We start from the raw sequence: 18,937 nt of genomic DNA, 5'->3' as shown, positions 1-18,937 counted from the left end.
TATATATATATATATATATATATATAGTAATAGTAAGTAATTTATAAAATATATATGGCGATTAAGCTACACTGAATATTCTGCGTTTCATCCAACTATAGGATTCGTCAGGCTTATGCGCATAAGCCTGACGAATCCTATAGTTGGATGAAACGCAGAATATTCAGTGTAGCTTAATCGCCATATATATTTTATAAATTACTAACTAGCTCTACCTACGTATTGAGCACTTTTGAAGTAAATACTTAAAATTTACGCATAAATCTATACTTTCGTATATTAAATTTGTGAGTAAATGAAGTAGTTATATATATATATATATATATATATATATATATATATATATATATATATAAGGATGTATGCTGCTCTCCTCTGGTTGCTGTAAAAGTTCTGGGGGTCTCAATCAACCGTCAATTATCTGTAGTGGCTTACACGTATAATTTTAAAAACAAATGGATCAACTGTAGAAAAGGAAAACCAGAAGATGTAAGGGAGAATACTACTCATTTCTTATAATTGATCAACCCTTAGTTGTTGACGTATGAGTGGTTGACAATGAAGTCTCAAGCAGTTTTTATTATTATAATGCTCTAGACAAGGCGTGAAGCCACTCGAGGTAAGGAGCTAACAAGAACATAAGACGATTATTGACCTTAGTCTTGCAAAGGTCATAGTTAAACAGAAAAACAGCAGAAAGAATTCGACAAGTCTAAGGTTTTTGGAAAGAAGCTACTGGATTCTACCGAAGACTGAATCATTAACAAACATTCTATTATGCTAAATAGGTCTGGATTAGGTCAATTGGTTGAGCATTAGATTGAAAAAATAAAGGTTAATGGTTCTAACCCAGGTTTAGGCATTCAAATACTAACCATCATACTAAATTACAGACAGGGACTATTTTCACAAATTCTTGTATCACTACTCTACAAGGACTTTGATGATGGTGTTACTCAAAAACTAATGCTCTATTCATGCAGGATGGTCCAAAAGCAGTCTGAAGCATTCCATACGTTTCTGTGACATTTTTTCCAAGTTTAAAACAGAATTTCATTGAATATCATTCTTCTAAAGTGTATCAACGTCCAGATTGCATTTTTGAAATTTACCAGCTTTGACAATCGGGATTTAGTAGGGTGTATTCCAATTCCTGCTGTAGCTGTTCATTTGAACGTGAAATCATAAAAATTGGTTCGTCATCTCATAGTATGTATAGCAATAACATAGCAAATTTTCAAGAGTGTACGATAATTTTAAATCCTGTTCAAAGAAGTCTGGAAACTTATGGAAGGAATTTTGTACATGTTGGTGACTTGCAGACAAAATAACTTTTTTCTTTTACCAAAAAACAAGTTTGTGTTGGGTTTCTTTTCTTTTTGCGATTCTGTACACACAACGTTGGGTTCGTTTTTAAAATAACGTTACAACAGGATGTCACGCTTTTTTAACTCTTACAGAAGAAAATATGTGAAAGAAAAGTAAACACAGATGTATTTTGTTCCAAAAAATTTATTTTTAATAAAAAACTTAAAAACTGAAAAACTTATTAAAATTGAAAAAAAAAAAAAAAAAGTTTGTATGTATATATATATGTTTATATACATATATACACACACTTTCGTAATGTATTTCTATTTACAATTGTAGTCAGACTCTTCCAAAAAATTAAAAAAAAATAGAAAAAATTGTTACAAGGGACTTCACTTTGCAATCAGTTTGTAAGATCCTTGTTTGGCCTGTAAGTTCTGGGTTAGGAGACTAACCAAATGATAAATCCGGGGGGGGGGGGCTGAAGGTAGAGGAATGGAACAAGAGGAAGGAAGTTTAAGGAAGGTGGGATGATAGGCAGGGGTGTGACATTAAACTGACCAGTATTAACTGGAGAAAAAAGAAAAAAACCCAGGGAAATTTTTACTTTCTTTCGTTTTTCACAGCATTTTTTTTTTTTCAAATGGATAGGGAAGATTAAAGATTTCAAAATAGTAATTCCTTAAAAAAAAAAAAAAAATTTCTTTGTGAAAGATTAAAAAAAAAAAAAAAAAAATTTCTTTGTGAAAGATTTAAAAAAAAAAAAAAAAAAAAAAAGTCCAAGCGTCCATTTAAAGAAACTGTTTCCCCAAACGTGACATGCTTTTTTTTTTCTTTTTCTTTTTAATCCACAGTCGGCTAGACTTAACTTTTAAAATAGCATTTTTTTTTTGTCAGCCTGTCATGCTGTTGTTTGAAATAGCATTTTCAGATGAACCCATTTGTCTCTATATAAAAGTTGCCCGTTCATTGGTCTGTCATGTTTAGGTTTAAAGTAGCATTTCATTTGCTATACATCAAATGGGCACAACTTTAGCAATTTTTAAATTTAAAAATCGCTTTTCATTTTTGAAGGATACAAATAAATAATTGTAAACTCATCAGGAAAGATGAGAATGCGCTAAAATTGTGTGTGCATATATATTTTTTGTGTGTGTGTGCATATATATATATATTTTTGTGTGTGTGTGCGCGCATATATATATATATATATATATTTTTGGGGTGTGTGCATATATATATATATATATATATATATTTTTTTTTTTTTTCATTCATTCTTAACCTAGACTATATATATATAATTTTGTTCATTCAGTCTTAACCTAGATTATACACACATATATATATATTCGTGGACAAATCGAAAGCGCTCGTGACAACAACTATGGAACATTTATTAATATTTTTGATTTTGATACAAAAAAGATTATACGGAAAATCGAAAAATTAAAAAAAAAGAATCATAAAGCAAAGTGTCTTCGTTGCATTTAATAATATTTGCTTGAATATATGTGTGTAATAGTATGACAATCATATCAATGGTTTCTTCGCTAAATTGAATTCATTAGTGCTTACCGCTTTTTGTGGTGGTTAGGGATGCATTGTAGTTGCAAAATTTCTGGACATGTGTTGATCAATTGCATTTAACAAGGAGACCGTTATACTAGTTTATTATTAGACTCTTACTCCTGTAATTGAGCACTCTACTCAATCTTTCTTAAGTGCGTGTGAGAGGACACTTCTCAACCTATATACTCAACAAATTTTTGATCTACAGATTTGAAATTTAGGATATGGTGTATTTAGACATGGGGAAAACTTTATAACCGTTTTTATCCGGACAAAAAGGGCTGTAAAGGGATAAAAATTGAAAAATTTAGTATGTGGTAGTCGTCGGATTTTTATCTGATTGCTAACATGTGCAAATCATTTACATTATGTTAAGTATAAGTAGATTTAAAACTTTCTGTAAAGTCGTGTCAAGCTGGCCTAATGGTTATCATACACTGTTTTAGGTTTCGATCTCAGCTTGAGTATTTTTTTTATTTTTTAAACATACAAGAAGTGAACTGTTTAGAAAAAAAACAATACTCGCATGACCATGTCTCAATTTCCTTTTCTAATTGCCTTTTAAGGAATTTAATGTTACGTTTAATAGCGGGCAATGCTGGGGACATCTTTTAGGATATCTATAAAAGTGAGAATGTGTTTGTGAGAACACTTCTCAACCTACATACTCAATAAATTTTTGATCTACAGACTTGGAAATTGGTATATAGGATATTCAGACATGTGAAAAACTTAATCTAGAAAAAGGGGCTTCTAAGGGGTTTAAATTGAAAAATTGGTATGTGGGAGTCTTTTTTTATCGGTTAACTGTATCACGAATGCGCATCTTTGGAAACACTTTTTAAAGATTGTCATGCTGGCCTAATGGTTATCGTACTTGACTCACTGTCTTTAGGTTTTAGTTTTGATCTCAGCTCGAGTATTTTTTTTTTTTAAGAAGTGAACTGTTTACGAAAAAACGTAATACTTGCATGCACATGTCTCGGTTTCTTTATAAATTAAAATATATTTATGTGTATGACTGGGCAGCCTGCTAGTATATAATATATATTAAAACTTCTATTTATCAAACATAGTATGGCTACACATTCAAGACCTGTTTCAGATGTACGTTTAATAAGCAACAACCATTCTCTGTTCTCATACAGAAAACAAAACAGAGGCAGCTTTTCTTTATTAAAGCTAGGACTGAAACATGGTGCAGATGTGTAGCTATACTAAATTTGCATAAATAAAACTTATAAATAGCTTTATTATTGAGCACTATTTTATAAACACAGCAAGGATTCTCTGGATTTTTTTTTTTAACAAACATAACCTGGATTACTATGTATAATTTGTAAGATTCATGTGAGAGAACAGTAGCAAAGTGTTTGATTATAAAGAAACTAGCAGGGAGACTCGACGTTGTCTGGGATTGAATGAAGGTCAACAATTGGTCTATCCTCCCATATGTTTTTGAAACAAAATTCCAGAATAATACATATTCTTGCCAGGAAATTGAAAATTTTCAACAAGTATAGTAAGTAAGTTTCCAAGTTTGTTAAAACAAGACGCATTTATAAAATGATATTTATGCGTGGGATTCTTGAACTTCGCTTTCTTTTGAACTTTTCTTTTTAAAACTATTCTCATTTTATATAATTTTTTTTTTTTTTTTTCAGACAATTGTTCTCATCTTGAGTGTTATTTGTGCAACATTTCGTTCGGATTGTCCTTCGACCGTCTTCAGGCATGTTGGTTATTTGGAAGAGAAAAGTTACTGGCTCTGTAGATATTTTTGTATTCTGTGAATTGGTCTCTATTTTATGGTTATAGTTTTGAGTTTGTGAAAAAAATTAGTTCACAAATTCAAAACTATAACCATAAAACAGACTAACTCAAAGAATACAAAAATATCTACAGAGCCAGTAAATTTTCTTGTTTTAAAACAACTCCAACATGCCTGAAGATGATCGAAGGACAATCTGACCGAAACGTAGCACAAATAACTCAAAATGAGAACAATGATCCAATCAATACAAGTAATGTAATCAATCGGCCCTCATCTCAAAAATTCATTTTTTTTTTTTTTAAATAAATTTGTGTCCTATCATATACATAGTTTGTCGTTGTGTGTAATTTTATAGGATAACTTCCAACCATAATTGAGTGCTTCTATGATCTATTAATCCCGGGCAATGCTGGGTACATCTTTTAGTATATCTATAAAAGTGAGAATGTGTTTGTGAGGACACTTCTCAACCTATATACTCAATAAATTTTTAATCTACAGACTTGGAAATTGGTATATAGGATATTCAGACTTGTGAAAAACTTAATCTAGAAAAAATGGCTTCTAAGGGGTTTAAAGACAAAGATATTTTTTAAGTTTATATTGGAGGAAAGAATTTTGATTTCTCAAACGTAAAACTTTTAAATTTTCTTTTTATTGTGTGTAATTTTTTGTGTAATATTTTTTATGCGCAAGATTTTTTTTTTTTCATGTGTAGTTTTATAAAATCCATCCTGTCCCCAATTATGTGCTGTATTTATTTTTTTTTTTTTTTGTTTTTTAAGTGCCCTGAGAACAATTTCGGCATAGATGTTAGGGAGAAATCCTAACCTTGGAGATGGAAGTGATTTTTTTTTTTTTTTTTTTTTTTTTTAAATAAAAAAAATACCTGGGCAGGGACAGAAATGAATATGAAAAAACGTGTCTTTGCTTAAACAATTTTCAAAACAAATTAAATAAAATATTTTATTAAATTAAATTTTTAATTTAATAATTGTATAAAATTTAACTTTTTTGGTTAAAAAAGAAAAAAGTTTTGATAAACAAAGGTATGAAGAATACTAAAAAAAAAAATCTTTAATATTGTAAAAATAATTTTGTTTTTCATTTAAAAATATTCAGTTTTTGTAAATTTTAAATTAAAAATAATAGCGGTCAATTTAGTTTCAAGACAGGAGAGGGTCAGTTAAAAAATCCCAGAAGTCTGAAAGAAAGACAAACAAAATTACGAGGTGTTAATTTTTTTTTTTTTCCCCGTATGTATTAAGAAAACCAGGGTGATTATAGGGGCAAAAATTTTTTTTCGTTTTTTTTTCTTAAAAAAAAAAAAAAAAACCTGCTATAATGTGAAGAAAGCACCTGGCTTGGGTTTTGCAAACCTTCAGCAACTCACTGGGTTTAAACACTTTGTTCAAGTAGGGAATAAAAAAAGAAAGAAAAAAAAAAATGTAATTTTCTTCCTTCCTCAAAAAAAAAAAAAAAAAAAAAAAAAAAAAAAAAATACAAAAAATTATGGTTATCACCATCAAGACGGTGGTGGTGGTGGAGGGTTTTTAGAAGTTTCCACACAACCAAAATTGACCCATGTCGCTCGCACTTAAAGGCAAAGAAGTTTCAGAATATAAATTGAAACCTTCTCTTCTCTCCATGAAGTAGGGTTTTGGAGCATTTTCTTAAATTTTATTTTTTAAATTCAGAGATTTCTTCAATAGCTCACATAAAAAGAAAAAAAAAAATCCTACTTCCGTTTCGCGTCTACAGATGCCAACCATCAAAGAACGGCTTCTGGCACATGTGACCATTGTGCGTAGACATTTATAAAAACCAAACAATGAAATTAATCATTTCTCGTATTTCTCTCCAATTATATCATTAGCCAGAAAGTTCTCCAAAAATGTATCTATTCGTCATCTTTGTCTTTCTGTGGTTTGATGTCACAGGCCTCAAAAAGTTCCTCAGGTGAATAACCAAGCAGGCCTTGCAGGTCACATACAAAGCGATAGACGTAACGTTTGCCTGCCGTTTTATGAATAATGTTCTTATCATAATAATAACGCAGGCCACGGCTCAACTTTTCATAGTTCATTTTTGGTTTATTTTTACGGATTCCCCACCGGCGGGCAACTTCATCAGGGTCGGATAATTTGAATTCCCAGCCATCCCCTGTCCAGCTAATAAAATGCTGGCAGGACTTATCTGTGAGAAGTTCCAATAAAAATTGCCAAAGCTGGATCGGACCACTTCCTGGAAAAGAAAAAAAAAAAAAAAAAAATTCTATGTTAAAAAAGAAAAAAAAAAAAAGTTTACTTATTTTTTGAAAATTCACACTTCCTCTTTAAAAATGCAAATCCTATACAGTTTAATCTGTTTTACATGTGTGTATATACAGGAGAGCAATAAAAATGGTAAATGATTTCACAAAACTATATATTGGTAAATATAGATTCAATAAGGGAATGCAAACAATTAGTGGGGGGATAGAAGGGACTCTTTATGCCAAGGCATTTCGAAGCCTAATGCTTCTCATCAGAAGAGTAGAGAAGATGCTAGGTAACATGCTGTTACCTAACATCTTCTCTATTCTTCTAATTGTTTGCGTTCCCTTATTGAATAAAAGAACCGATCTGTATTTACCAATATATAGTTTTTGTGAATTCACTTACCATTCCTATTGTTCTCCTATGTAAGCTCCAATTTATACTTTCCGAGCTTTATATTGTCCCGATAAGTCTCCTCTTATAGAATTGAGCTCACTCTTTTCTTCGCACTAAGCTATATATATATATTATATATATAATATAAAGCTGAATGTATGTGTGTGTGTGTCTGGTCACGAATAGGCTCCTATATGGTTGACTATTATAGAAAACTGATCACATATAATGATAGAAGAGGTATCGAAACACAGGAATGGATATGTTTGATCTGGCGTAATGATTAAAAAAAAAAACGTTTACAAGTGTTTTTGATATAGATGTACATAAGAATACTTTGATAAGTATGTTTTAACTTAAATAGGGATGGTATAATAAAATTGTGGGGTCTGCGTTCGTGCCTGGCCTCCATAGAATGGAAATAGGCACAAACTTTAAAGACTTTTCATATCTATCTGCGTAAGTATACTTTGATAATTATGTTTCAGTTTGAAGAAATATGGTATAATAAAATTATGGGGTGTTCGTTCGCGCCTGACCTCCATAGAATGGAAATGTTTAACAAGGTTTTTTAATATAGATCCACAGAATATTGTGATACGTGTTTCAGTGTGAACAGGTATGGTATAATAAATCATGGGGTTTATCTATTTTATTTTTATTTTCATCATATTTTGCTTTGGTTTTGATATCCCCAAATTCAAAGCTATCTCTTTACAACCCTTCCTTTTCATAACCTATCATACTTTCATAAATCAGAGTCCATTTTCTGTAGGCTGTTTTTGAACCCAGTCAACGATGGGTACTTTTGCTAGTATAAACTAGCAGGGAGACCCTGAATTGAATGAGGATTAACAAATGTTTGACACTTCCAATACTTTTTGGTCCTGGATATGACCTTAAACTATATCCGATGGTGAGGCCCCAGCTTGCGGGCTTTGGGGAGTGTGGAGCCACCATTTAATTGCCATTGTTCCCAGGTCCACGTTGAAAAAAAAAAAAAATAAATATATATATATATATATATATATATATATATAACTACTTCATTTATTCACATAAATTTAATATACGAAAGTATAGATTTATGCGTAAACTTTAAGTATTTACTTCAAAAGTGCTCAATACGTAGGTAGAGCTAGTTAGTAATTTATAAAATATATATGGCGATTAAGCTACACTGAATATTCTGCGTTTCATCCAACTATAGGATTCGTCAGGCTTATGCGCATAAGCCTGACGAATCCTATAGTTGGATGAAACGCAGAATATTCAGTGTAGCTTAATCGCCATATATATTTTATAAATTACTATATATAGATATATATTTATTCTAATTTTTTTTCAGAATCACTGGATTTGGCATTAAATAACCTGAAAAGGGTTGATATGCCGTAAAACAACCAACCAATCCAAAATGGTTCGATCAATTTTTATGAAATTTCACATGAAGCTACTTTATGTGTCTGGCAGTGTTCTTAGATAGGTTTTGTGTCAGAATGTCTTTCATAAGTATCGATAATCGAGATGATCGGATGAAAAAAGGAACAGGCGATTTTGACCAAAGTTAACACCTTACACACCCTAACATCTCAAGTGTATTTGAGAAGTTTTATTATCACACAAGCTGAAAGGCTTGGTAGAGTAAAAAAAACAACAAAAAAAAACAATGACGTACCTGAATATCCTGCAAGTGCAGCAGCTTGAATAACAGGCTTGCCATCCGAACAAGTGTTATTGTCAATAGACGAGGTCTGCAAGCTTCGGAAACCAGCAGGATGAAGACTTGAGCGCAGTTCGTTGTTGATAGACCAAGCTTCTTGACCGCTAATATCCTGGCCATATTCCTGTGTCGACCACGAACATTCAGCTTTTATACTAGGCACTGTCTGGTATGGCTGATGGTCGTAATAATTATCCGCTGAAACTTCATGAATGTACTGCCCTATAAAGTCAAAGATAAAAAATCAAAACAAAAATGGTTAAACAAAAAAGAAATTTATTTTTTTATCGAATGGCAAAAAAAAAAAAAAAAAAAAAAAAAAAAAAAAATCTTGTCCCTAACTAGTGGCATAGCAACTATTTTTGCCACTTGGTGCAGTCGTAAGATTCCCCCCCCCCCCGCCGTTGATAAGTTGACCTTCACAATTCCAGAAAGTCCTCAAAAAATTTATTTTCATAATATTACAATCAAGGATCTAAAATCCGTTTTAAAACAGTTATTATGCACGTAAAACGCAAACATTACGACCTTAAAAACTCATTTTGGTATAAAATTTCCGATTTTCTTGTTAGTTTTCTATTTTAACTTTTTACTATTTTTATCCTCTCAAAATGCCTCCTTGTCTTGGAAAAGAAAGAGACAAGACATCAACTAAACATGCCTGACGCCGGTTGTAGGCCACCGAGACTGAAACATTGCATAAATAACACTCAAGATGAGAACAATAGTCCAATCAATCCTCATCTAAAAAATTCACAACTTTAATATTAGGTTGTCTCAAGTTTGAAAACATTTGCGAAAAATTTGATTTTTTTTCTTCATTATATCGTTATAGTGATCTTAAGCTTTCTATTCCAAATGGCAAATGATAAAACTGAGCTGCAGGTTTTAATTTAATACTGCTGAAAGTGAGGTTTTTCAACTAGGAAAGCCACAGAACAGATTTGTCCTGCCAAAGGTGAGGAAACAATTCCATATGCAGCGATCTTAAAGTGGTACGTGCCTAAGCAATTGAAGCGGATCTCCGAATGGTTGAAGCAAAAAGTACCCAGTTCTGATCAACCGAAAGCGCACTTGATGCGGCAGGACAATGCCAAGCCACACACCGGCAGGAAGACCAAAGACAAGTTTGAGGAGCTAGATGGTGTTGAGGTTCTGACACATCCAGCCTACTGTTCAGACTATGATCTTTTCCGCTCAATGTAACACTTTCTGAAAGGCTACCGATTCGATTTGTTTAAAATTGAGGAAGCATGTCCATTCTTTTATTCGAAGCCAGATGAATGGTATTTTGACCAGATCCAAAAGTTTACAGATCGACAGCAGAAAGTCTTGGCAAATAGTTTTTATTTTGAGGATTAATTTTTTTTTTTTTTTTTTTTAAATTACTTGGCAAGTAAAATTAAAAATTTTTTTGCAATTGTTTACAAACTTTTAGGGAATTTAATATAAATATATATATAAATATATATATATATAAACTATCATATGTTACCTTAAAGGCACCTTTTGATTTCATGACATGTGGTTGCCAAAGGTTGAGAAGACCAGATATATCACATCTGATTATAGGCTGGACTAAACCAATTGGAAGTTAAAAATACAAAATTTTCAGATATGAGACTTGGCTCACTCCCACCCATAATGTTATCCTAATTACAGCAGAGTTTGTGATCATATCAAAATGTAAACTGGGTAATTTTATCTAAAATTTATCTATAGCTACTGTTGTATCCATTAGGCCAATTAAACACTCCTAAACTTTTTTTTAATAATTTAAATCAATCAATGCTATTTTTATAATAGTTCTTATTTTGTTTTTATTGACAGGGAGGCACATAAAATATACTTAGATAAATTTTAATTCATGCAGACGTCCTCATTATTCTCTATTGAATATTATATGTTAAACATTTAAAAAAAGAAAATGATTAGAGTGCCATTAGCTAGAATCGAAGCTAAAACATTTACTGCTCCAGTCATGTTCCCTACCGTTTGAGCTAACCTAAGATAGATAAAGATTTAAAATAAAATTACTTCTAGCTATGATTGTTTGAATTTGCACATGCATAAAACTAATAGAAATATGTCGGCAGGTTGAAATAAACATTTTGCATTTCAACATATTTTTTTATGTGCTATCCATCCATCCGTTCAAAGATTTTACTCGTTAAAAAACCATTCTTGGTATGTGGTTTTTTTTTTCCTGTGTATTTCAGTGTTATGAAACCAGTAGTTTATCGGTTAAATACATACATACATACATACATACATACATACATACATACATCTACAGTTTTATTTATATAGATTATTAGCAATCCAAAACTTTTGATTAGCTTTTAATTATATTTGGTTCCAATTTCAGAAAGTTTTAACAATAAACAAGACAATGCAGAGCAATAGGCTTTATTTATTATGATTCATATATTAGTGATGGGACGATTTCAATATTTTTCATGATTCCGACACATTTACTTCTTTTAAAATTTCTAAATACAGCATTTTGGGGAAGTAGGAGGGGTTGTATTACTATAGAAACCCAGATTTACACATATTTTCGCAAATATAAAAAAACACTTGGGAGGGGGCGATTTATAGACATGTTTTGCTTGGCAGTTTAAAATCAATAAATATTTATCATTTTATTATTAATATCAGTAGTGTAAAAAAATTAAGTTTAAAATCAATAAATAAAAAGAATCGTTTTTGGTCTCAAAAAATAGGCAAATGTTTTCTCATTCTGATATTCCAAAACGTTCGGATTTCTTTTTGATTCCTGACTTCAATTAATCGTCCCAACACTATATATATATATATATATATATATATATATATATATATATAACCTTTATATAATTTAAAATAAATAAGAATATAAATATATAAAGTACTAATCATAGTAGGGGGTGATAAGTAGGAAAATGGACTAATCCTAATCTTATAAATAAAACACTGCTAAATTAAAATATATATCCATTTTAAATTTGGAAACAGACGGATCTCACAGGTAAGGAAGACATTTTTATAACATGAATAGGATAGCCAAAATAATTAAGAATAGGAAACTAGATCTAATATCTGTAACATTTTTTCTTCTTAAGATTAAGGGAGGTGGTGTTTGATCAACACTGCTGGGGAGCCATGATTTAATACACTGTTTTGTCTTTAAATCCTCAAAACAGTGTTTCATGGTAAACAACTGATGATCCCTTAAATTGGCATTGGTACTAAAGTGAATTCAAGAGAGCAATTTGATGCATTGATTGCAAGGGATTAAATGACTTACTGACTAAATAGTTTTCTAACGAATGATGAAAAATATAAGAGTAAAATAAGTATTTTTGTATAGTTTTTAAAGGTTAAAAAACTTCCAAGACATTATATATATATATATATATATATATATATATGTCTTGGAAGTTTTTTAACCTTTAAAAACTATAATGATGAACCACCCCCTTAAGTAAGACACTTTATCAAATCTCCAATACGTACGATTACTACGATACTATCCCATTGATGACTGTACATGCAATAACCCTTATCCCCAAGTGGCTTCCGGGCCTTGATAAGTGGTGACCTCCATGTAAATACATACATATATATATATATATATATATATATATGAAAGACACCAGAAACGCATCACCTCCAATCACAAATCAAATAGACCAAAAACAATATCAAGTTAAAACTTCTAAATTTTCAGATATGTTTGCTCCCCACCACCACCACCACCACACACTTAGGCAAGCATATGCCATGAAACATTAGGTGCTTTTCATAAGTAAAATGCAACTAAACGAAGTTAAAAAGTACTAATCTATCTATTGTGATATTTGTCTGTCTCCTATCCTTCACATTAGGCGACCACATACCGTGAAACCTCAGGTGCTTCAGATGAATTAGTTATTTAATTAATACATATAAGTAAAATGTAACCTACACTGCTAGTTTCAGACAGTTTAAAACTAGTAAAAGAATTTAAAAAAAAAAAATAACACCAAAATTTTAAATATTTGGTAATAAATTTAAAAGTAAAAAATGGGTCGATTATGTGATTTTTTTTTTTTTTTTTTTTTTACCTACCTCGACACATATTTTTGGTTGGAATAGGCCGGTATTTGTGTTCTTGCATTATGGGATAGAATTCTGGATGATCGTAATAGGTTGCGTGCTGTTGCTGCATGTTTTCTAAATTGTGATAATCCGAATTGTCTTCGTAAAGATTGCCCACGGGCATCATGCCTTCTCCGTTCATGTCGTTCAGAGTTTGCATGGATTCGGATATTTGGTAGGAACCTGTTCAAAATTCATTAGGGACAGAATTAAAGAGTGTCACAAGGAACATTTATGTGGGGGACAAATAATATATATAAGTGGATAAGATGGATTTAGTAGCGTGCATCTTACGATTGCATACCTCCAATAGTGGTAATCGCAGTACTTAAATTTTGCCATTTTTGATTATAGTCAAGCGTTATTGTTAGCCATTGTTTGGAAGTGCAAAACCTTAGTTTAAAGAATTATGAAAAAATGGCTAAAAGACGTTTTATTTTCGTTAAAATGCTTATAATATTCTAAAACAATGTCCATTATCACCTTCCACCTCCCCTTTTTTTAAAGATGGCATCGTCTGACCACTGAAAGTTCAATGTAAAAATTCCGTTAAAATAGTTATATAATGTTAAGGCAGTGGTTCCCAACACCTGTGTCATGGCACACTAATCTGTCGTAAAATGATTACTTCAATAAACGCATTTAATTTCTTCATTCTGATGATGCTGCTTTATTATTTATTGATGAATTTCTGGAACCTAAACGTTTTGCGTGTTTTTAATTGGTAAGCATTTTTATGGTTTATATTAGTGATGGGACGATTGATCGGAAATTTGATTTCTTAATCATAATGACACTGGTCAATTCAAAACCAATAAATTTCTGGAATTTAAAAATTTTGCGCATACTAATTGGCAAACTTTTTTTTAATTTTTTATATTAGTGAGAGGACGATTAATAGGAATATCAGTTTTTCAAAGTATTGGCATCAGAACTATATAACTATATATATATATATATATATATATATATATATATTTATATCTATAAAAGTGAACGTGTCTGTCTGTCTGTCTGTGTACATTTCCCTACGCAATAACTCTGTCAATTTTTAGTCTATAGACTCGAAATTTGAAATATCGGGTACTGAGATTTGGGAAAATCGATGTGACGGGTGTCAGCCAGAAATTTGGCTGTTAAGGGGTCAAATTTAAACGATTGGACTTTTAAGAACTCTACCAAACTCCTCCGACAATTTTGGGTCTAGACACTTGAAATTTTAGATATAGGTTCCTTGAACCTGGATCTAACTTAATAAAGTGATTTGAGCCCGAAACTATAAATTTTAAGGGGTCATAATAGGGGTCAAAAAAAAAAATTACTCTTTTTTTTTTGCTCAGCATACACCTCCAAACACCCGGGCAACGCCGGGCTGAAATGCTAGTATATATATATATATATATATATTTTATAAAGCTCCCCTCTTTGGTAGAGCACTCTCGTAAATTATCTTACTCGCTACTTAATTTAGCTGAAATAATGCGAAGCTCGCGATTTGTTTACAAACAAACATTTGAGCCCTCTACGAGTAGCGGACGGATGTTTATTTAAATAATCGTTCGAACAGGTTAATTTCGGCCACCGATTCCGTAGTCAAGGGGTAGAACTGCCGACTGTCATCACGACGGTTCTAGGTTCGATCCTCGGCTTGGGAGAGGTGTTAGTCTAGCGGCACTGATGAGTTGTGATACAACGAAACAGGTCTGTATGTCGATGACTAAAATATATTTTATATATATATATATATATATATATATATAGATATATATAGAGAGAGAGAGAGAGAAATAAAAAGGAACAAACTGTATTATATATTCATCAACGTTTCGTCTTAATTTTGAAACGTTGATGAACACATAATACAGTTTGTTCCTTTTTATTTCTCTATTTTGTCGGAATACTATTTCCATTATTTTCATCATATATATATATATATATATATATATATATATATATTAAAAGCTATACTCCTCACTCTAGACGTCACATCTATTATGTTACCTAGCATCTTCTCTCCTGATGAATTCAAGTCCCCACTTACCCTACACCCCTAATTGATGTATACCCTTATTAAATAAATACATATATATATGTTGTGTTGTCATTTTTTTCTTTATTGATTTCTATATAAGCTTCAAATCATTTTGTTGAGCTTTGCATTATCCAGATAAGTCTCCTCTTAAAGAATTGATCTCATTCCCTTCCTTTAACTCCTCCATATCTATATAAACTTTTGATTTATATTAGTGACTAACCTGGGTGTCCGTCGTTGCCCGGGTGTTTGGAGGTGTGTGTTGAGTAAGAAAAAAAAAAAAAAAGTGGTAATAGGTAGGCAGGCAGGCTCAAACCTATACCACGAAGGAGGAAAAGAATGTGGGGAGGGGGGAAAAAAAAAAAGAAAAAAAAAAAGGGACATGTTTGGCATTGCGTCCATTGCCAAACTAGAAGTGGCAAAGGTTCAAATTAAGGCTAGTCAATCAAAAAGAGGGGATGACTTTCGAAAATATCAGCAAAAAAAAAGCGACCCCCCTCCTTGTAGAAAGGCGGCCAGTTGAGAGTGAAGGAATTAATGTTTTTAGCCAATTTTTCGATATGTCATCCGAAGGGTTGAGCTTCAAAATGATACCGATCTCGTGAAAATCCGTTGCCTCTGTCAAAAGTTTTAGAGAGACATACATACATACATACATACATACATTTAAACAGACAGGTGAGATTTATGTTATAGATGAATAAATCTATATTAGTGTGCAGTATTATATCATCATTTTGTCTGTATTGATTTCAAATCAATTTGTTGAGCTTTGCATTATCCCGATAAGTCTCCTCTTAAAGAATTGATCTTATTCCCTTCCTTTAACCCCCCCCCCCCCCCCACACACACACATCTATATAAGCTTTTGTTGGTTTATATTAGTGATGGGACGATTAATTGGAATAAGAGTATCGGAAATCGGAACTTACTAATTCAGAGCCAAGTACGTCCAAGGATGTCGTACTGCTGCCACATCTGGGCAGGAGCTACTAAAAACAGCCTATCCTGCCTTGACAGAGTACAAAATAGACTTTGTGGCTTAGTGGGCGATGCCCTTTTCTCTTCCCTGCAACCTCTTTCCCAGAGACGTAGCGAGCCTATCTTTGTTCTATCGTTATTTCCATGGCAAGTGCTCATCTGAGCTCCATTCTCTGGTCCCCACTCGCCAATCTTTTTCAAAAAACACCTGACTAGCTGAAACCACCATCAATAATTTTCCCCACTCCTTATCTGTGCGTAAATCAAAATGTAGATTCCATGAACAAAGCTTCTTTCTTAGAACTGCATGCCTGTGGAACTCTGTTCCGCTTGCCTGTTTCCCTCCCGACTTCAACGTGGATGTCTTCAAGTCCAACACAAACAAATTCCTGATGAACCGCCCCCTTAACTAATGACACTTTATCAATTCTCCAATACTATTGCTACACTATCTCATTGATTACTGTACACACAATAACCCTTATCCTCGAGTGGCCCTTGGGCCTTGATAAGTGGTGACCTCAATTTCTAAATACACAGATTGTAAGACAAAAAAGTCTATGTGAATATAAATTCTCTTTAGATAATTTTTTTTTTTTTTTTTTGCAAAAAAGACCTTATGAGTATAAAACATTTATAGATGTCCTGTAGAAATTTCAAGAACTCAATGTGCCACAATGTAAAATCAGTCGGGAACCACTGTACTGTGTAATGTACACACACACGAAGAGGGGGAAAAAAAAAAGCCATGAGATACTGAAATAAGTATTGTTATTTGAGTTCTCGCAGTCTGATATTTAGCTTCTATTCAGAATTTATTTAAAAATAAATTAAAACAAGGGATTATCATTTTATTTTACAGGCAAATTGGAAATACAAACGCCTCGTTAATGTGGTTTCAGATAGTACAGGATGCTAAGAGCTAATATTGATTATTAACCTTGAATACTCTTATATATAGGGACCCTACACCAGTAAATAGTTAACTAGTATGAATTTTGGTGAGGGTTACATTCAGTACATGTCAGGATAACCTAGTGGCAACCGGAAATAGACCCAGTTCAGTTAGCGTGATTGAAGCAAGGGTTCCAAGGTTAGCTCCCAAGACAAGATGCACTAAAAGGTCGAGTGTTGAATAATATGACCTTAAGACCTCCAATGGTGAGGCCATATTTGGGAACTGGTGAATGTGGAATTGTCCCTTAATTACAATTGCTCTCAGGTCCCACTTTGGCCCAGAATGGTAATACCTGTTAGATCAGGCTGTCTGAAGGTACTGGCTTCCTGACCAAAAATGCCTCATTATTTTATTGCAAAATGGTTTTAGTATAAAATATTTGTGATAGATGTGCAACAAAAAATTAAAGAAAAAAAAAAAAAATCAATAGTGGGTCATGTAAAAAAGGTTGGGAACCACTGACATAGAACATTAAAAATTGATTTTTTTTCTTTTGTACACCAAAATAGGGGGTATGTTACTGGCCTAATGGATACCACTGGAACTTATCGAATTGATGTTGGCCGAATTCAAATCCTATAAAATCTACTATAATTATTCATGCATTAATATTATTTAGAGAAGGTATTAACACCTAATTTTCCCCACAGCTTAGAGTGAAATAGCAACGTGTGTTCAATTAATTGTATACAGTAAATCATTTAAAATAGGTATTTGTTTCAGCATTAAACGATAAGCATGTAAAGTTACGTTTCTAAATTTTTGAGATGAGGATTGATTATTCATTTAGATTCTTTGGACTATCGTTCTCATCGTTAGTGTTATTTTCACAACGTTTTAGACCCATGGTGCAATGGATACAGGATTTGGTAAAATTCATTTACTCTTCTGGAGGTTTAAGGTTCAATCCGCAGTACAGGCGATACTCAAAATACAATTGTGAATTGCTTAGGACTTTTACCGAGTCATAACTGACAGAATGAGAACATGCTACCCCCGTGAATTAAAAGGTTTTGTTAGAAATTACGCGCAGATTCACGAGTTTGACAAGGTACAATTGAAGAACTGGAATCTACCAAAACGTGAAAATAAAACTCAAGATGAGAATAATAGTCCAAAAAATCCAAATAATGCGAATGAAGCGGAACTGAACCGAATGAAAATGGCATATCAGCACGTTTGGGGGTTATTCAATGGTGAAGCTATTGCAGATGACTGAAAGCATGCCTACAACCCCCATCTGTTGTCTCATCCCGAGATCACAATAGACACAAAACCCCAAACTTATCAGGTGCTTATTTGGACAATACTTCTCTCTGGCTGCGAAACTTAGCCGATGAGGGTTGCGTATTTCAAAACGTTGGCAGTGTTTGACCTCTACTGCCTCCACTGAATTCTGCAGATCCACAGGCACCGTTTTTTATTCCGGATACACAAATCTGGATATGATGCAGGATCATCCCTATTAAACAAGCATTTATAAAGAGGAGACTTCATTGATTTGGCCACGCTGTGTGCCGCACTAGCTCCAGAACCACTCCAAGATTGGTGAAGATGCCAACTGAACATCCCGTCAAACCATATGTTGAACCTTCCTCCAGTTCACTCATCCACAATGTACACCACTGGTCCCAGGACTGGTTACCTATGACCATCTTGGCTGCTGTGGACTGTTGTGTATGATCTGCATTCATCCAGGATGCCAGGGGTGGGGCCAGGGCGACCCATTCAGAGTTGATGCTGTTAAAGTCGAACCATATTGTATACGATTAATTGAATGCAAGCTGCTATTTCTACTAGATAATAAAAC

The 18,937-nt window shown here is 32.6% G+C and overlaps 1 protein-coding gene across 14 annotated transcripts in view; it reads right to left on the bottom strand.

The window, feature by feature from the left end:
• Positions 1 to 1,494: 1,494 nt before the first annotated feature.
• Positions 1,495 to 18,937, bottom strand: part of LOC145248838 (protein c-ets-1-A-like) — a 423,966-nt gene continuing 406,523 nt past the window's right edge. For 12 of the 14 annotated variants that reach the window (XM_080110549.1, XM_080110553.1, XM_080110556.1 and 9 more), the window contains 3 exons: positions 13,127 to 13,339; positions 8,990 to 9,256; positions 1,495 to 6,901 (listed from right to left, as the gene is read on the bottom strand). In XM_080110549.1, coding sequence (XP_079966675.1) covers positions 6,558 to 6,901; positions 8,990 to 9,256; positions 13,127 to 13,339 — 824 coding nt within the window. In that variant the 3' untranslated portion in view covers positions 1,495 to 6,557. The remainder of the gene's footprint in view (positions 6,902 to 8,989; positions 9,257 to 13,126; positions 13,340 to 18,937) is intronic. The other 2 variants (XM_080110557.1, XM_080110562.1) reach the window with 1 other exon arrangement.

The sequence above is a fragment of the Euprymna scolopes genome, chromosome 27 (assembly GCF_053919585.1).
Source record: "Euprymna scolopes isolate OS-2025 chromosome 27, ASM5391958v1, whole genome shotgun sequence".
NCBI classification, from domain to species: Eukaryota; Metazoa; Mollusca; class Cephalopoda; order Sepiida; family Sepiolidae; genus Euprymna; species Euprymna scolopes.
This window is presented reverse-complemented; position numbering and strand designations above follow the sequence as displayed.